This window comes from Tupaia chinensis, unplaced genomic scaffold (genome assembly GCF_000334495.1).
Source record: "Tupaia chinensis unplaced genomic scaffold, TupChi_1.0 Scaffold143593_1, whole genome shotgun sequence".
Lineage (NCBI taxonomy): Eukaryota > Metazoa > Chordata > Mammalia > Scandentia > Tupaiidae > Tupaia > Tupaia belangeri.
The window spans coordinates 554,836-575,772 of record NW_006203439.1 but is presented as its reverse complement, the minus strand read 5'-3'; the positions used below and the strand labels follow the sequence as shown (position 1 = coordinate 575,772).

Below are 20,937 nucleotides of genomic sequence, written 5' to 3'. Positions count from 1 at the left end.
ACACGCCCTATAGGAAAAACCTGTCAAAAAAAATACCAATATTTTGAATTGTTTCTTGGCTTGGACTTAAAAGATTTTTATACCCCTGAATACTGTGGTTTTCATTTTTTATGTGGACAAAGGCAGTAGTGAAAAACATCCCCTGACTAAAGCACTTGTCAGGCACTTGAGTTTAGGCAAGAGTCAAATAAATCGATTCCTTTAAAACTACCATTGTCTGGGACAATGTAAAATTGTGGTGCAGCATGAATGTGTCTGGACTCACATAGGAAATATCTCAGGCTTATGTCCCAGGATCTCCTTGACCATTTAGGTACACATGTGGGCCTGGGATCTAAGCAGGCTGAGACTTGGGGCAAATTGTATCATGAAGATCCTGTTGGGGCTGCCTGCCTCTCGTGGAAGCAAATAAACAAACAAACAAACAAAACTCTCCCCTGCCTATCCACACCTCAGATCATCTTCCTGCACAAGGCTTGGCACTCAGTGTGTTAGCTGATGTGCTCCTATTGCATTTATCTATACCTAATGCCAAACAACATGCCTAGTACAGAGTGATCTTTTTGTTAAATCCTGAAGGAACCGGGGATGGGAACCAAGCAACTATCAGGGAGACATAATTCTTCTCCCATTTTTCCTAACCAACCATCCCACATACCACACTGAGATGTAGTCGTTAGGATACCAGACACATTTTCTGGCTAGAAGAAACCCAAGGTAGAGGTTGTAATACCAAAGACAAAATACAGAGAAATGCACAGTTTGTCTTTATTACCCAAGGGGTAGGGTTGCAACAAATTAAGTGGACAATCTTAGTCATATTTCTTGGTGGGGAGCATGGTTTCCTTTCAGTCATAGTCACCAGATTGCGTTCTTAGCCTCCTCCTTTTCAGACCAGGTGGCAGCAGCGGGCAGTGGCCCAGTCCACCACGCTGCACTGGCAGTGACATGTGGTTTCACTCTGGACATCCCATGAACCACAGGCATAGCCACAAGCACAACCGGTGACAGACATTCCTGCAAGGGCATTTGAGAGAGACATCAGGACCCTTATTTCTGTGAGAAGGAAGTTCACTCACAACCATTTCCCATCCGTGTGCCTACCAGGGATACTTTGAAGTTTTGTCTGGTCTAAAGCTATTCAATTTTGAAAGCTCATTTCAGTGAAAACACATACACACACACACACACTTATTTAAACAAATTTTGGGGGCCATGGAAGAGGCCCATGCAAGTGAAGGACTTGTAAGTTGAGAGTTTCAGTTTTCTTCCATTCATGATCAATTCCCCTGTGCTGGTCCCCACTCATTAGAAAAGAACAGATTGGCAAAAGAGTGGAAGGACATGACAGTGACAGGACAATTAGGAAAGGAAGAGGCAAAAGCCCAGGATCCCTCAGTAACATCCTTAAGAAAATTAAGAACTGGCAAGAGATCTCTAGGAATCAGGAGCTATAATACAGCCCTATGGTAACACAAATCTGATATGGGGAATGATGAGACATTAGCAGATGGAAAAATGACACAGAACAGCTAATTCAAGATTCCTCCTCATAGAGGTTACTCACCAGCAGGGCAGGAGGCCAGTCTGCCTGAGCTGGTGATACTGGTACATGAGAACTTGGTCAGAACAGAGGGATTGAACTCTGAGTAGGAGATAAGAAGGGGGATAGCCCATGATCTCTCTTTTGATAATCCTCTCCCAAATCCTCTTCTACCTCGGTGGAGTCACCATGACCAACAACAGGCTACTTGTTAGCTCTTAAGGTTTAGTTTCCTTGCGTGTTCATCAATTATAGTGAACATCCTCCTCCTCCCCCTCCTTGTCTTCCTTATAATCAAGTAATATGAACTTTTAGCTAAGGATCCAGAGAGGGAAAGGGTAAGACGGAAAGCCATGGGTAGAAAGCTTGGGGTCAATTTGACTGATTAGAGGCTGGGGATCTTGTAATGGGATAGAGATGCAGTTAGGGTTTAGTTAACAACAGAAAGCACAAGAAGGGTTGATCTTCCACTATGCCATACCCCAGACAGTTACCTAGACTGTTGAGAGCTTCCTTGATCTTTTTATCTACCATGGAGTCTAAGGAACACTGAGAACTCTCTGAGGTCATCAGCTGGACAAGGAAGATGAGGATGAGAATGAGGACAAAGGTAGGCTTCATCCTGTAAAATGTCAGTGTCCTGGGGCTGGAAAGGAAGATGAAGAGGAGCTAAGATCTCTGAGCTCTGCTGAGATTGTGAGAGGAGGAGAGACTCACAGACAATCTTGAAAGAGTAAAAGGTGAAGGAAACACTGTCAGTTCTAGAATCTTTAGTGGAGTTCGGGAAGGAACAAATAGTTGCTGTAGATCAGATTTACTCACCATAAAGTTCAGAGAAAGTCTTCAAGGACTGGCCAAGCAAGGATGCTTTATACTTTGTAATATTGACCCGGGCACCCTTTGCATACAAATATTCACACACGTATATTATGCCAGCTGGGGAGTAACACATGACCCTGATGAACTACAGTGTGTCTATGATAAACAACAGCTGCCTTGGCTCTGGTTTTCTGCCAAAGGGTGTTCTACCTTTCTATTCTTTCCGATCTTTTCTTCTTGGAAATATGATAAGGCTAGCACTGGGGTCTTTTATGGACTACTCAGTATTACAGACCTCTTGTTTGATCCTTCATCACAAAGAGGTTACTTAGTGATCTGTTGAGTGAGGACCCTCCTTTTTCTGTTCAAACACTACTTCATTGTCCTTGGCTAATCTCACCTATGTAGCAGAAAAGCTGACTAATCTTGGCTTAAAAATAAGGAAGTTTACCATTTACTTAACAAGAAGAAAGTGCATGATTCCAGGGTTCTTTTGGGGTTATTAATAGCCTTATCTTTCTCCTTTTTTCCCCACTCACCACAGTTTGTCTTTTTATCTTATCTCCTCATGGTCACAAGGTGGCAGGGACCACACCCTCAGCCCAGACCCTGAATAGGAAGGAAGGACTGAGACAAAACTAGTCTCTTTGGAGGGTTTGACTTTCCATTTTAGAAGCTGGATTTAAGCTCAAGAAGATTTCCTCATTTAGTGCTCAGTTCTGTGTCAGAGGACTTCCTTTTTCACCTTGTGTAGCTATGAAGACAAACAGGGCTTCACAATCTCTTTTCCAAGACTTTTGAGCCTAGATGTGTTTCAGAACTTAGTATTTTTCAGATTTCAGAAGTTAAGAGCAAATTTTATATGTTAATATTATGTTATACCAGCAAGGAAGCCTGGAGCAACATTCTGTACTCCAAATCAGTCTGTCTGCTACAAAAGGTATGACTGTTGATGCAAGATAAATAAGGACCATAATGAACCTTACATTAGGTCATGCCAATTTCTTCTACCTAATGAGTTACTCTCAAGTTTAGGGGAAAAGTTTTTGGTTTTCAGAGCCTTTTAGATTTTGGATTAGTGAAAATTTGCATATGGCTAAGAGGAGCAAGAGTGTAGATTTATCACTTAGGATGAGACACATGGCCATTGTGAAAGAATCATATTTGAAGAAGAGTAAGATGAAGACATGGAGAATGGCTGTTGGGTGACCATAACAGGAGGCAACCAGAGCTGGAAAACCTTGGCTTTACTCTGACCAGCCTTCTGCTCCCTTGCCAAGAAAAATCCTCTGATGAATAGCTATTTCTCCTATATATATATATATATATATATATATATATATATCTTGGGCAGCTTTGAGAATGGATCCAAGGGATGCCAGCAAAAAGGCAAAGATGCTTCTTCAATTTCTCAACTAGATGGGTTGAGGAAAGGAAAGAAATGCAGGTAATAGAAAGCACAGACTTGGATATGGTATAAAAGTTGGGTAGATTCATTTGTTTAATTCATTTAATATTTGTAGCACTTTTCTGTATCAATTTTCACTCTCATGATTCAGTGGTGGGCATAACAGACAAGATCCTTGCCCTCTTAAAACTGCCTTCCAGTGGCCAGCAGGTGGCATAGTGGTTAAGGTGCTGGACTTCTAACTGGCCAATCACAATTCAAGTCCTGGACCTGATAGCTTGAAAATCACACTGGGCATGTGTATGTGTGTGCACAAAATCCCAGGAGAATGAAAGAGAAGGAATGTGCCATGGCCATCCCTGTGATTTCTCACTTTCCCTTTCACTGTGTTTCTCTCTCTCGGGGGAGTGCATATGACCTATAGCAAAAACCTGAAAAAAATTTTAAAAATTGAAAAAAAAAACCACAATATTTCAATGGGGGAAATAAATAGACATAACAAATAAATAAATATATCATATGTCAGGTACTGAAAAATGGCCTGAAGAAAAATGAATCAAGGCAATTTCATAGTGTGCCACTCTGCTACTACAAGTGATGCAGTGTGTAAAAGATAACAATGACCTGAAGAAATGAGGAATGATTCATAGAAAAAATCTGGAGCAAATCTTTCACGCTAAGGGGAAAACAAGTATACAGAGCCTAAGGTAGGGGGGCGATTAGTGTAGGAATAGCAACAAGGGCTAAGTGACCGATTAAGCAAAGTGACTAAGGAGAAGAGAAGCCAGGAAAAAAAAAATCAGAGATGCACCAGGGCCAGATTACATACAGTTTGTAAACTAACATAAAGTTTTTGGATTTTATTGTAAATTTGACAGGAAATTATCGAGGTGTTTTGTTCAGGGGAGTGACATGAAATGATTTATGTTTTATAAAGTTTATCATGGGCACCATGGAAGAGTCTATGGAGGGACAGCAGATAAGAAGAAAAATCAGAAAGCAGAATTTTACAAAGTTCTGTTTCAGATGGTAGCTGGGGAGGCAAGGAGTGAAAATTGGGTAAATTAGGGTGATATATAGAAGGCTGGACTTCCATAGGGCGTAGAGATGGATGAAAGGTGTAGGAGAAAGAAAATACTGAGAGATCAAGGTTTTATTCTAAACAACATATTGAAGAGTGATGTTGTTTGTGAAATTGGGCCCCAGGGAGAAGAATAGATATGGTGGGAAAATTTCATCACATTTGATCATGGTCAATTTAGTATGCTTATTAGATACCCGGGGGATCTGTGGTATAAAGAGTTGGGTATATGATATGAGGTTCAAGGAAAGGTAAGAGTCAGATAGTTTTAGAGTTCAGTATACAGGGAGATTTACTACCAGTGATAATCTACTAGGAAAAGAGAAATTAGGTTTATATTTTATTTTTGCCAGAGAATATATGTGCTCACCAAAGAGAAAGGAAGAGGGAAAATGTACCTCACATTGGAATGTAGTCACACCACAATCCCCTTTTCTTCATTTATCTACCTCATCAGGACTTGGGGCATTCATGAACATGTACCCAGCATGTTTTTCAAGCCACCAGGTCCATATTTGAACCAAGGTTAGCCACATGGGCTCCAGCTTTCTATGCATGGTGCTTAGCAACTGTACTATGGAGTCAGCGCAAGAAATAGGATTTTTTGAAAAAGTGAATCATATGAAAATAGTGATAGTATGGGAAGTGGATGACCAAAAAAGACATAGATTCTTGAAAAAAAAAAAAAACCATAGACTTAAAATTTTAAGATTGATTGTGTTGTCTAGTCAGTTTGTTAAAGATGGCAAGGAAAGAGAGTACTTTGGAGTACAATGAGCCTGGACAACAGAGATAGTGACCTCACATCTGGAGAACTCCTATAATTAGTGGTATGTCTAGTGTGCCCTACTTGCACTTTGTACAACCCATCACATATTGCACTATTGTACTTTGTATGAGTTGTGTTAGTTCTCTAAGCCCAGATGAAATCTAAGAGGTGGGATGAGACATTGTCTTTGCTAAGTTTCAGTATATTTGAGTACATTTCAGTAGGTCATTGGCCATAAAATATTAAAGTGGTCGGGGGAACCAGCAGTTAGCGTAATGGCTATGTCGCTGGACTCCCACATAGTCGACCGCGGTTCGTGTCCCGGACCCGGTGACTTAAAACTCACGCCGGGCGCATGTGCGTGTGTGCCCAAGATCCCGAGAGGAGAATGGAGGAGAAGGGATTGCGGCGTGACCATCCCCCCTGGGGGGTGATTTCTCGCTTTCTGTCTCTATGTCTCTCTCTGTCTGTCTGGCGAGCGCACGCGCCCTACAGTGAAAATCTCTCCAAAAAAAAAAAAAAATTAAAGTGGTCTGAGTTATGTAGCCAAAATCTGTCATGCAATACCATAAATATTGGGTCATCGAAAGAGTCACAACATACTTTTGCATTGAAGAACATGTCATGACTTTTCCAATGACCCAATATCAACATTTAAAAAATGACAGTGATCCTTTCTATGGATGTAAGACTGCCTGAGACCACAGGAGAATGGAAGCTACCTGGATTCAGTTTCACAGGTTGTGTTACCCTCAATGAAGCTGTTTTAAGCCAGATGTCTGGTGATGGATGTTGATTCTCTTCTCTTCTACTGGGTAATTGATATTAACTGCAAAGCTGAACAGGAGCATGCAGGGTTTGGGGAAAAATTCTGACAACTGCTAGTGTCAATATCAATTTTTTGCAGTTCATCTCCCTCAAGCATACATCTCACGTATGCACTCACTGGCATATTCCTTTGCAATCAATCTCCATTATTATCTGATCTCTTCCATGCTGAGCCCTGGCCTAGAGTCCTGAGCTGAGTGCAAGTCTTCAAAGCTGTGTAAGCAAACAGTAGGACCATGATCTACTTACTGCCACATGCACAAACCTGAGGGTTGTGCCCATCAGTCGAGTCTAGGAGTTAGTTTGGTTCTGAGGGTCCTTGACTCTTCCTGTTTTGCTTCCTGCATAAAGTTAAGCATTTCCTGCACAGAATAAAGGGAAGAATTTAAACTACTAGCTCTTGAAGCATTCTCTTGCCAACCAAGACATCTGGGGTATGACCTTGGCATTCCCTAGTGGCATTAATTTTGGTACAAGGCTCCGTGGTGTCTGAGCTTTTCTTAGTCTTGACAGCCTCCAATTTTTGCGGATTCTTCAAGTTCTCATTTACCTCACTTTTCTGCCAACAGAATAGTAGGGTTTGTGTATACAAATCTGGTAAGAGTTCAGGATATTTTAGGCACTGTCTCTGCTTTTGGCACAAACCCCTGACCAAGTGCTCTTTGTGAGTCTGACCTGGATATCTGGTGCAAAGTTTGGAGGTTGGGAGGAAATGAGATTCAAGAGCTCAAAAAGCCGAAGGGTGACTTCAAACCTTGATTTTAGAATGATTTTTTCAGTAGGTGAAAAAATCTAAGCATGGGCCTTGGACCAGGAGTCAGAACTCAAGAAGTTAGAAGTTGAGCAGACCCTTTGACAGAGGGAGTATGATGCTGAGAGTAAAGGAAGAAACTCTAACAATATGAAACTTATAAATTTGGGCTAAGAGCTTGACTTGCATGGTATTTTGAAAACAAATTAAATTAGTTGTTCATATTTAACCACAGGGTACCTCACATTCAAATGTAGATTTCCATCTCCTCTTGAAACACCCCATAGGTCTTCAGCCTAGCCAAGACAGGACTACCCTATCTGAAGCCTTCTCTGCAACCACTTAACTCATCCTAGTGTAAAATGCTCATTCCAGGTTTGCACTGTTTGATACTCATTTCCCATTTTATTTTCCTCTTTCCTAGATAAGAGTACAAAAAAACACATACTATCCTCTCCACTGTATTTCCTTCAGAGAAATGGCTCATTATTTAAATCAAGTATTGGTACTTAAGAAACAGAGAATTCCTTCTGACATTTCTGATGCTACCTCTATCCATGTCATGGATTAAGAAAAATTGATGTCAAATTAAATTAGTTAATAGGGTCTTGTATCACAAACCTACTGCCTCAACCTCCCTGAGTTGCTTGCATTATAGGTGTATGCCACTATGCCAGAACTTTAGATTGAACTGAGACGCAAACCTGGACCTTCCATGTGGTCCCAGCCCATGGACAATAGCATCTTAGCAGTATGCACCACCATAGTAATTCTGACTGACCCATAGTAATTGTACATATTCATGGGAACAATATGATATTTTTATACATATATACATTATATAAGAATCAAATCATAAAATTAATATGGTAAGTACTCTGATTTGATTCATCACCTCATACATTAATCATTTCTTTGTGGTGTGAACATTCAAAATTCTCTCTTCCTGCTATTTTGACATATATAAAACAAGGGCCAGCAGGTGGCATGGTGATTAAGGAACTGAACTCCTACATGGTAGACCATGGTTCAAGTCCCAGACCTGGCAACTTGCTTTCTCACTTTCCGTGTGCATGGAAGTGTGTGTGTGTGTGTGTGTGTGTGTGTGTGTGTGTGTGTGTCTTGCTGGTCAAATAAAAAATAATCATAATAATAAATAAAAAATAATTAAATAATAATTTAGAAAAGAAATATACAAAAAAAATTATTAACCGTATTCATCCCACAGTACAACAGAACACCAGAACTTACTCTTCCTACCTACCTGTGACTTCATATGTGATGACCCATCTTCCCTAATGACCTCTCACTCTGATGCTCCCCAGAATCTGGTAAACACTATTCTGTTCCCTATTGATATAAAATCAACTTTCATATGATCCAGAAATCCCATTACTAGGTATATATCTTTAAAAAAAAAAAAAAGGAAATCAGTATGTCAAGTACACTTGTGTTTATTGCAGCACTAGCCACGATAACCAAGATACAGAAATAGCCTAAGGGTCTATCACCAGATGAATTGGTAAGGGAATATGGCATATATACATAGGGGAATACTATTTAGTCATAAAAGGAATAAAATCCTGATCTTGTCATCTGAGGCAACATGAATGAACCTGAAGGACATTATGTTGAATAAAATAAAACAGACACATACACAATGTTGCTCATAAATGGAATCTAAAGAATCTCATGCTATGAATTTTTGCTCACCTAATTCTTCCTCCAAATCAAACATTTGATCCTGTTTGGAGTGAGAAATAACATGTGAACACCCTTACTTCATCTTATTATTACCACTTGAAGAAGCTGAAATAATCTTTCAGTATTTTTAAGGACCCCTTTTTTAATATTCCCTATACTTCCATGATAGTTTTCATACTTTCACTATCCATTAAGAGAATTTTTACTATTCATTTATCAAACAAATACTTATTAAGTGACTATTAAGGAGTCAGGCATTGGGATACCAATAAAACATAGTCTCTGTTCTCATGGAGATTATACTATAGTGGGAGAGAAAAAATTAAATATTAGACAACAACTAACAAAAATAACTACATATTTACCATTTTAAGGGTTAGGATGTAAAGGGGGCAGAAAATCTCTCCTGTAGAAGTGACATTTACATGACTTGAGGATAAGTAGAACTTAGCTTAATGGGAAGGCCCAGAGCAGGAAGCAGCCCTCCCACAGGGAGGCTTTCGATCAGCTAAGCTGCTGTAGGAGGGAAAACATTTCAACTGGGTAAACTTCACTGGTTAAGAAACCATTAGACAGAACTGAATTTTTATATGCCAAACCAAAGAGCCTATTTGATTATGTACACAGCACTCAGAAAACTATAGGTCTTGCTGAGATTTCATCTAGAAACCAAGAAAGATTAAGTTCCAAAATGTAAATTTGAAGGCCTGTGAAAGAAGAAATAGAATTGCTTAATAATTTTATCCTATCTGGTCCTGCTCATTCATTAAAAAAGTTTAAAACTATTTTTTGTGTTAATAATTTGTATTCAAAAGACATTATCAGGCTCCTCTGTGGAGAATAGACCTGAAGGGAGCAAGAATACATTCAGGGAGACCTTTAGGAGTGATCACTGATTTTGGTGAAAGATGATGGAAGTCTGGGGAGGAGTAATAGTGGAGAGTTGAGAAGAAATGCTGACACTTGAGATACAAATATAAGTAACATAACAAGAAAACAGCTGATGAATTAAGTGGTACTTTATGTTAGCTTATCAGGAAAGCCATGATATATTTTTCTGTTTTTCTATGCAAAACTGCATCATGACTTTCCCAAAAATCCAATATTAAAGTTTGTATTTGTGTTTATTATACCAGCATCCTTACACGTTTGAAAAATGGTAAAATGCTTTGTGGTAGTTTGGGTCCTCTGAACTTCAGCTGTCAAAGGCATTAAACACACAGGATTTTTGTAGGAGGAATAGAAAAGAAATAGAAAGGATGGTCTTTGGTACTGTCAAGGTGGTTAGTTTGGTCTGAAAAACAAAGACTCAAAATGTTATCTCATTCTCATACATCTCTAAGGCTGAGAGAGTGAATAAATCACACTCAAACTAGAAACAATAATTTCATATCAAAACATATTTTTTCCCAGAAATTATTGCTAAAATGCAATGTTTCTTGTCTTTACGTTCACATGGCATAACTAACAGGAGACTCTACCCACATATTTAACTTTCATTTCCTTCCTCTCTGTCTACATATTGCTTCCTTTGGGTTTTCAAAAAGCAAACTTTCTTATCTAGTGTTAAATATTGCAACCAGTAAGCCCATCACTACTTGGGTTTTTCCTGGTACTGCTCTAATCCTTCCTTAAAATGAGGTATTTGTTTTGTGGATCAGGAATCTGCCCTCATTACAACCAGACTTTCCTATATTGAGTCATATGCTCTTCTACTTCCTTCAGACAAGCTTTTCTTATACTTAGATGATATTCATTGTTATGAGGAAAAAGCAGCAAACACATCCAAGAGAAGGAACACTATTGATAGGTCATTGACTATCCCTCTCAGACTGCTTCCAGGCTGTGAATTTACACTTTTAATTTGGCTTTATAATGTTTAGTTCCATTCCAGGTCTTGACTGCATCATAAGTAACCTCTGGTTCTGTTTATTGACACTTTTATTCTACACATTTGTACTAGTTGCCTAGGGCCATACCAACCAAATGGGCCAAGTACCACAGACTGAATGACTTAGATGACAGGTATTTATTATCTCATAATCCTGGAGGCTAAAAGGCTGATGTCAATGTTCTGCAGGGCTCATGTCTTTTTTAAATTTTTTTTTAAATTATTTATCAGAAGGCTCATGTGCTTGCCATGGAGAGAGAGAGAGAGAGAAAGTAAGAAAGCACCCCCTCATGGGTAATGGACATACTGCAATTCCATTTCCACTATCTCCCTCCTTTCAGGATTTTGGGCATGTATATACACACTCATGCCTGTTGGGCATTTCAAGTTGCTAGACCGAGGACTGAAACTGTCCAGCTGGTCCTGTGGGCTCCAGCCACCTTCTCCACCACACCTCCACTGGTCTAGGCTGATGTCTTTGAAGATCTCTCTCCTTACCTTCTGGATGGCTGTCTTTTCCCTCTGTCTTTCCTCTCTGTGATATCTGTGTCCTAAGTTTATCTTCTTATAAGGATACCAGTCATATTGGATTTAAAAACTCCATTTTAATTTGATTATCATTTTAAAGACCTTCCTCTAGAGGCTGGATGGTGGTACAGGGTAAAATGCAATGCTGTGAGAGGCTCATTTGTATGGGAAAGTTCTAAGTTTGAATCTAGAGACTTTTTGCAGCATATAGGGTATGTTTGTGTCCATGATCCCAGGCTGGCTGAAGCTTGAGTTGGGCCAGGGCATCAGGACTCTGTTGGAAGTGCTCTCTCTCTCTCTTCTTCGGTCATTCTCATTCATGGGAAAAATCAATATATAAACTTAAAAAAAAATAGCCCCATCTCCAAATATAGCCATATCCTTAGGTAGTGGAGTTAGGACTTTAATATAAGCATTTTGGGGGGAGACAATTTAGCCCATAATACTATCACTGGGGGAAAGCTGGAGGAAATGTACTTGCATTAAAAATTAATAGTCATTGCCTATCAGGGTATGTAGAAAACCAACTTGAAGTGTGTATTCGAAGAGAGAGTCATTTCTCACAATGTATTGTGATAAAAATTTAATGAGACACTTCAATAAAAATATATAAAGATTTGTTTCAAATGCAGCAGGGCAGTAAAAATAGAAGACAATTTTAGATATCAAAAGAGGAACAACAGAGCTTGAGATGGGAAAATAAACTTAAAACAATGTTTTATTTGCTGACATAAGCATACTTTCACTGCCATTTCAAGTCTTATAAAAATAAAATAATGAGTTATTTCTGTTGAATAAGTGGTACACTCTAAATTTCAGCTGGGGAAGGGCTTGTGCAGAAATACAGGAACTGGAAAAGAGATGGTGTGGGGAGCTATTTTCTATAAGCAATGTCAGAAACTGAAGACTGGACTAGCTCAAATCCTTTCAGAGGTGGGGCAGTCTTTTCCTGATTACTAAAAAAACAGTTGGGCTACCCCATGGTGCAATTGTGGCTAAGGGAACCAGATCTCACATGGCTGACCATGGCTAGAATCTTGGCTCCTGTGGCTTGAAAAACACGCTGGGTATGTGTGTGTGTGTGACCAAAATCCTGACAGGCTGGAGAAATGGAGGAGAAGGGACTGAAGTATGACCACACCCCACTGGAGGGTGTTCTCTCTCTCTTTTCCTCCCTTAATGAGTGAGTTCATGCACTTTGGCAGTTTCAAAAAATAAGGAGGTCAACATTAGTAATTAATCTGTATATGAAGTTCAACATCTGCCTCCTGTCTAGAAAAAATACTTCATTTTTTTTCTCTGACTGGAATATTACCATCTTTACATCTCTCACTTAGGCATATGTCATACTGTCCTCCTGAAGATTATTATTTAAACATCTCACAATATAAAAAGAAAAAAAGAGACCTCTAAACTTTAGGCCAATTACGTCCTTGATATTTAGAAGACTAGATGAAACTCTCACCACACATTAACCAGGTCTGCCCTACAATTCAACTTGTTTTAGAAGATCTTAGTTATATTATCACACTTAGAAAGTCTTTCTACCACTCACTGTAAAAATGAAGGCTTATTGGGGAACCAGCAGTAAGCGTAATGGCTATGTCGCTGGACTCCCACGTAGTCGACCGCGGTTCGTGTCCCGGACCTGGTGGCTTAAAAAACTCACGCCAGGCGCGTGTGCGTGCGTGCCCAAGATCCCGAGAAGAGAATGGAGGAGAAGGGATTGCGGCGTGACCATCCCCCCTGGGGGTGATTTCTCGCTTTCTGTCTCTATGTCTCTCTCTGTCTGGCGAGCGCACGCGCCCTACAGTGAAAATCTCTCCCCCCAAAAAAAACAAAAAAAAATGAAGGCTTATTGTTCTTTATTGTTAAGAGGTAGGATCCGTATATAGTACAATTGTATTTAAGGAAGTCACATTGAAATAGGTAAATGTTTATGGAAAAATGTAAAAATAAATAAACAAATTAAAAAAGAGAAGAACACTACTACCTATGGAATCTGCAACAACAACAACAACAACAACAAAAATGGGTGTGCAGTATGCCTACCAGCAACCTCCGGTGGGTCTGAGGAGGAGAAGGTCCTCCCAGAGCTAGGTGAAGGGCCAAGTTCACAGACTGGTTTTCCAGAACCTGCTGCAATGAGCATGTCCCCAAAACATGATTATAACATGTCCCAGAACTCAGGATGTTCCCAATAAAGTTTTACAGAACACTTTTCTCCCTGCACACATAGTATTTACTTGCCCACATGGAACCCCAGAAGTGGAACTGTATAAAAGAATTGCCAACACAAATTTTGTCAGTTGCTCCCAACAACTGTGCTGACTTTTTCTTTCAGGGAAGGTTCTTCCAAGTCCTGGAGAAAAAACTCCAGCAGTGCAGCACTCCCAGGACATAGCTGTCATGTACTGAAGCAAATAAAATGTGTATTTCTTATGATATTCTTGTACAAGTCCTTTCTTTGTCCAAAATTATGCCTGATTATCATTCAACATTGCATCCAAAGAAGCACTATTCAATAGAACTGACTGAAATATTCTATAAAATTTGTACTGCCTAATACAATATATATAAATTCAGAGAAGTTAGCCTACCATGAATGTTTTACACATTCATTCATTGACCAGACATTGGCTGGGAGCCAAGTTAGAACTGGGTAATGTGTCTAGGCATTGGGGATATAAAGGCAAACACTATACAGCCCCTACCCTCAAGGAACATGTGACTGAACAATTAGAATACTAGACAAAGAACTTTAGGTTACAGGGTGGTGGTTTTAGGGTAAAGAGGAAGGAAACAGAAAGACACCGAAACCACCTGAGTAGAAGGGTCCAGAGTTCAAGACAGAGCCTGTTATTTACTTCAGTTAATGTTTCATAATAAACATGGCCTCATCCTCATTTTACTAATGAGGAAACAGTCTCAAAGGGCCCTGTGATTTACCCATGTCTGCATGGAGTCTACCCAAATAACTTTAGTTGCAAAAATGATATGCTTTCCACTACTGTCCAAAAATATCAACATTTTTTCAATAAGCTTTTCAAGACCCAGCCAGGTGGTGTCGTCTGTAGAGAGTAGTTGTGCAACACTGGAGCCATGTGAGAAGGTGCCCAGTTCAGATTCTAGGTTGACCTGACACATCAGGCAAACCTGTGATCTTGGCTGACTGGAGAAATGACATCTCTTTCTCCTTCTTTTTCTGTCCCTACCTCCATCTCTTTGCCTCTTCCTCCCTCTAATGTGAAAGAAAAAAAAAATAGCTCCTTAAAATTGCCCGACTTCTGCTTTTCCTTATAAAAAAAGGAAAAAATTTTTAAAGCTTTTTTGTCATTTTTATAATTAGCACATTCTAAAATTTACATTCCATCATTACACATCTTTATAATGTACAATATAGTTTTTCAAAGTGTGCATGTAGTACATGATAATCAAATTAAGATATTACATATACATAATTTTCACATTCTTCTGTCTGTTAAATGTTTTCCTTTTGTCCCTCTCACCCACTCCTCTCCCTTACAGCCTCTGATATCTATCCTTACCCTCTCTACTGTCATATCTTTTTTCATTATTTTATTTAACTTTATTTATTTATTTATTTATTTATTTAATTTGACCAGAGAGGGACACACACATAAATAGAGAGAGAGAGAGAGAGAGAGAGAGAGAGAGAAAGCAAATTTGCTATGTCCGGGACTCGAACCATGGTCGGCCATGTGGGAGTCCAGCACCGTTAAGCACCATGCCACCTGTTGGCCCCACTACTGTCATATCTTTGGATTTTTCCATTTCTGCTATAGAGTGAAGGCATTCAGTTAATATTGAGAAGGGATATACAGTGTGTGTTTTTCAAAGTTTGGCTCACTTTGCTTATCATTAAGTAGGAAGAGACTTTTAAGTAAGGTAAGAACTGCAAGGCAACTACCACAGTATTCTATATATTAAATTATCAACAAATGATTCATTAGTATACATAAAGGTATATATTATTTATAGTTGATTAAATTTTGTGTTTGTGTTTATTCTTTCAAAACATAGTAGATATTATGAGCCTGGTTAGAAAGCAGTGCTTCAACTTAGATAATTTCTCTTCACAATATTCCTGAAAAATTGAAGTTACCAACTTTTCCTCATGGGAACACTTTCTCTGACATTTTATCTCAGTATCTGGACATAGCCCCTAAATCAGTTGGCTCTTACAGTTGTTCCATCTGTTGCTTAGGCCTCTTCCTACAGTTAGAGAAACCACAACTCGACATCATGTAACTTATGAAATGAGACTGAATACTTTGTCAAGATGGCTTTTTTAAGAAGAGAGGAAAATGTTCAATTTATCAATACATTTGCTAGAAAAGCATCCTTCCTCATCAAATTTGGCATTCAGGATATCGATTATAACAAGTCACCAAAATATGTGTAAACTGAGTCCTTTCCAAACATCTGCAATTGATTGTGGATTTACCAGAAGTTAATGCACAATGGGAATCAACTTTTATAAATATAGAAGAAAAATTTAATCTCCATTCCATTTCTCTCTCTCCAGTTTTTCTTTCATTTTCATTTCTTTCTTTTCTATTTATTTATTTATTTTTATAAAAGTCAGCCTGAAATTTAATAGTTGCTTATATGTACAAAATAATATTTTTTCTCTTTCATGTAGTACTTGATATTCAAGACAAAATCTAAGGATGGATTCACTTTTATTCAACCTAAGTGCTTTCCTTTTATACTTACACTACTGAGAAGTAGTGAGTTTGTGGAGCTCAATTCTTGAGTTTTGTAAAACTACACAATGAAAGAATTTAGTCAATTTTTTAAAATAATTATTTCATTGCATTTATTAATATTTTTAATTTCTATAGGATACCTATGCTCACCAGAGAGAGAGAAACACACAGAAAAAGAGAGAGAAAGGGAGAGTGAGAAAGCAAGTTGCTAAGTCTGGGATTTGAACTGTGGAAATCTAGTGCCCCAACCACCATGCCACCTGCTGGCCCAGAATTTAGTCTATCTTAAAAAAAGAGAGAAACTAAACAAGAATATAAAGTAAAATCAAAGCCAATGATAGTGAAAACAGTTTCTGAATGGCAAAAAATCAAGTTTTTAAGAAAGAAAGGTGGGAAGAGAAGAAATGGAAAAGTAAAAATATGTCATTTTGGCACCTAAAATGTCAGAAAAAGAAGAGGAGAGGCAGAGTAAGTCTGTAACCAAAAACTCAGAATTATGATTATGTAAGAATGCTAGCTACATTTACTATCATCTGTCATGGTTCAGTATGTATTTTGGGTGGGCCTGGTTTGAAGGGTTGCTCATACACTTGTAATCAAATGCTGGCTGGGCTGGGTGTTCAAGATGGATCCTTCAAACTGCTGGCCGTTGGCTAGCAGCTTAGTTGGGGCTGTTGATTGAAGAACAGCATATCATTCTTCATGAGCTTGGCCTTCCCTCAAACATGATGGTTAGATTTTCAAAAAGTGTTTCATAAGAGTAAATACTTGGGACCAGCAGTTGGTATAATGGCTGTGTCGTTGGACTCCCATGTAGTTGGCTGTGGTTCGAGTCCCGGACCTGGTGACTTAAACTCATGTTGGGCAAATGTGCATGTGTGCCCAAGATCCCGATAGGAGAATGGAGGAGAAGGGACTGCAGTGTGGCCATCCCCCTCTGGGGGGTGATTTCTCGCCTTCTGTCTTTCTCTGTGTTTTTGGCTAGTGCACACACACTGTATCTCAAAAAAATTTAAAAAAATTAAAAAAAGAGTAAATACTTTAAGAGATCTAGTTGGATGCTTCAAGCTTTTTTGTGACCTAAACTCAAACATGCATGATATTACTTTCACATCCTCCTAGTGGTCAAGTTAATCATTAAGGTCAAACCAGATTCAAACAGAGGGATATTAATGGAGGATGTCAAGGTTGTATTGAGGAAGACCATATGGGGAGGCAGATCTTATTACATCCATCTTTGGAAAATCATTGTAGTCATCTAAAGGTACAAAATACCCTGTATCCTTCTCATATGCAAAATACAATTCCTCCTCTTCTCTTGCTCCTTGTTCCTATATACCAAAACCAAGTCTTTATTGATCTCTACCCTCAAGGTTATAGTCTCAGAGATTGGATTCAGCTCTCACTGTCTTATTTCCTCTCAAAGTCCATGCAGATGACTGGGGTCCAATTATTATGAACTTGACTACTTTAATGAATGAAAGTAAAGAAAGTGGAATTTTAAGCCAAATTCCAAAGCCCAAAAAAGTGACTAATTGATATTAGTAAAATACACAATCTATGAAGAAGACAAAACAGTGATGAACATTTAAATACTAATATATCATAAAATAAATAAAATATAAAAATGATCATATTATAAAAGGAAAAATAGAAAAAAAACTAAGGGTACAGCCTACTTTATCAGAGGCAACAATAAAAAGATTATCTCTCATCAGTTAAGGCTTATAAACAGAAATGAGGACTATTTTGGAAAAGCCACAGAATGCTTTGTGGTTAATCAGAATGCCACCCCTACACTGGGGTGGACCTACTAATTCTTTCTCAAAATAGCAGAATTACCTGAAGTGCCCTATCATTTTCCATCAAAGGAAATGGCGTCAGAGAACAAAGTCAAAGGCAATCAAGTGGAGAATGTAATGGGTTCAAGATATTTAAAGACTGAACTTGTCAAGGAAAAGGTAAATATAGTCCTGACAACAAAGCAAAGTGCTAGTCCCCTCCTGACTGAAACATAGCACGATAAGACACTCAGGCACAAAGGTATGACAGCCTCTGCCTCACATGCCAGTGTGGTTTGCGGTATACTCGCCTACGCCCACTTCCCAGGAGCTTGCTGTGGTAGCTGAGAGCAAGCTGGGCCTGGCAGCACCAGGGAAAAAGAGCAGAGTGGCCTCGTGGTACATGTTTTACACTTACATCCTGCTCTTTTTCTTTCTTTTTTCTCTTTCTTTTTCTTCTTTCTTTCCTTCTTTCTCTCTTTCTTTTCCTTTCTTATTTTTTCTTTTTCTTTTTTTTGCTGTAATTTTAAAATTCATTTATTTTAAAATTTATTTACATTTAATTACATTTTTCTTTAATTTTTTAAAGAACTCTTTTTTAAATTTCAAGTTCTTTTATACATTCAATCACATTATGTAGCTTGCAAAGTGAATATTACAACATGTGCATTTCTCCCCAGATCTTTTTCTTTCTTTCTCTTTCTTTCTTTTACTTTATTTTTTCTTTCTTTCTTTTCCTTCCTTCCTTCCTCTTTCTTCTTCCTTCTTCTTTCTCTTTCTGTTTTTCTTTTTCTTTCTTTCTTTCTTTTTTCTTTCTCTTTCCTTTTCTCTTTCTCTTTTTTTCTTTTTCTCCTTTCTTTTTTTCTCTTTCTTCTTCTTCTTTTTTATTTTTTTTTTTTGCCAGATAAAGATGGAAAGACAGAGAAAGGGAGAAAGTACCCTGCCATTGGTCACTACGATGCAAATCCTTATCATTCATTTCTCCACCCTGTTGGGATTTGGGACGTGCACACACGGACACACCCAGTATGTTTCTCAAGCTGCCTGGCAAAGATTCAGGTCATGCAGTTGGCCATGTGGAGCCAGCTCCCTTAATCAGTAGGCCATGGGGCAGCCCAATCCTATATTTTCACCAGAGCACTATAAGCTGGAATGTGGGTCAGGAGTGACATCCTGAAGGTTTGCTAGTCTCAATTAGCTCTCTGGTTTTGGAAGGGTTTCTGAGAGGCCCCTTTTCACTGTGATAAGAGGAGAGATGCTTCTCTACTTAAGATGCTTTATGACTAATTCAGACCACAGATGTGGACACCCCCACTTAACCCTCTGATCTCTTTATTTCATCATGATGACAGCCTAAAAGAATTTTATGAAGAATTTTACCAAGAAACTGATATAAAACAAAAGGAAAATGTACAGGGAAAGCATGACAGCAAAGAAAACTGAATATATATTTTAATTCATTGGTTCATTTGGGAAGTATTCACCAAGGGTTTGGTTGTGATGAACTCTGCCTAAGGTTCTCTGGGAACCTCTGGGTTTTAGAGGATTGACAACTAAAAGAGGAAGGGGCACAGCATGCCCATTTTTCCAGGCAGAGAATACAGCATGCATAAAAAGGCATGAGAGCATGGCATGACCAATGGAATGGCAAGGAATCTTGTGGTTTGGTAAAAAGAGCTGATAAGGAAAGGGAGGTGAAGAATCGGGATTGAGGCAAATCACATTGCTGGGAAGAATTTTTCATTATTTTTTTTAACTGGCATACAGACTCTCATGGAGAGCAAAAATGTTTTAGGCAGTAATCATAAAGTTCTCCTATACAGTGCTCAGGTATGTTTGAGGATTAGGGGGATCTTTAAAAGTTTTATCACACATGCACAAGAAAAATAATCAGACTGAGATCTTTTCCATGTTAACTACTCTTTATTTATTTTTTAAAATCCAGTTTATATGCAGGAAGTGATTGAATGAAACATTTAGTACTTGTATTACTGGGGGCAGGGAGAAACATGTGCTATTAGTACTTTGAGCCAATGCAAAAAGTTTACCAGGGCTGTGAATACAAATTATGCAAATGTCACAAGTTCGCAAGGACTAGAGATGGTTCAAGAAAAGAATGAGTAAGGCGGCCAGCAGCACAATGGTTACGGTGGCTAGATCCCACATTGCTGACTGCTCTTTGAATCCTAGACCCTGTAGCTTGAAATGCACTTCAACCCCACTTAAAAAAAGAGAATAAGCCAGACCAGTAGTTGTTGTAATGGCTATGTCACTGGACTCCCATGTAGTTGACTGTAGTTTGAGTCCCAGACCTGGTGAGTAAGGGATTGCGGTGTGGCTATCTCCCCTGAGGGGTGGTTTCTCGCTTTCTGTCTCTCTGTTTCTCTCTTTCTGGTGAGCACACATGCCCTATAGCAAAACCCTCTCAAAAAAAAAAAAAAAAAAAAGAGAGAGAGAGAAAGAGAATAAGCAAGTTGGTACATTTGATTTGATTTTTCAGTGATTCCATGCCTCTTTTTTCTTTTTCCCATTCTTTTTAGAAGACTATAATCTTTTGAGACAACTTATGTCTATGTCAGTTCTGTCAGTGCTTTGTGTGAGGTGATATACATGCACTGGTGCATTAATAAGTGATATATCATGACCAAGTCAGATTTATTCCTAGAATACAAGGATGATTCAATGTTAGGAAATTCATAAACTTAATCCCCACATTAATAAGCCTAATGGAAAAGTCATTTGAGTATATACATATATGTAGAAAGATTGTTTTAAAAAGAAACTGAACATCTATTCCTGGTTAAAACACTAGATAAAACAGGAATTGAGATTATTTCCTAAATATGGGAGAGAAAAAAAAAAAAAAAAAAGCATGTACTCTGGTACTTAGAGTAACCACTTTATTTAATGAGTACTCTCTAGAAGCTCTCTCAACAAGTTAAGGATAATCACTATTTCCATTACTACTTCGCCTTGTATTGGCAATATTGTGCTTCTTAATCTGAATGACTATGTAGAAATAACATTATAATTATTCCCTAAATTGTACCTGTGAGTTTTGTATAGACTTTTGAACATGTATTTCACAGTAAAATGGTAAA

General features: G+C 38.5%; 1 protein-coding gene across 2 annotated transcripts; it reads right to left on the bottom strand.

The window, feature by feature from the left end:
* Positions 1–817: 817 nt before the first annotated feature.
* RETNLB (resistin like beta) lies at positions 818–2,173 on the bottom strand. Of its 2 annotated transcripts, none has more exons than XM_006164208.2 (3): positions 2,038–2,173; positions 1,568–1,645; positions 818–1,017 (listed from the first exon to the last, which is right to left on the bottom strand). In XM_006164208.2, exons 1-3 carry the CDS (start codon positions 2,162–2,164, stop codon positions 890–892), a joined length of 333 nt encoding a protein of 110 aa, XP_006164270.1. In that variant the 5' UTR covers positions 2,165–2,173; the 3' UTR covers positions 818–889. The 2 variants fall into 2 exon arrangements, with proteins under 2 accessions (XP_006164270.1, XP_027622378.1); XM_027766577.1 differs by having other exon boundaries at positions 2,044–2,164.
* Positions 2,174–20,937: the final 18,764 nt, after the last annotated feature.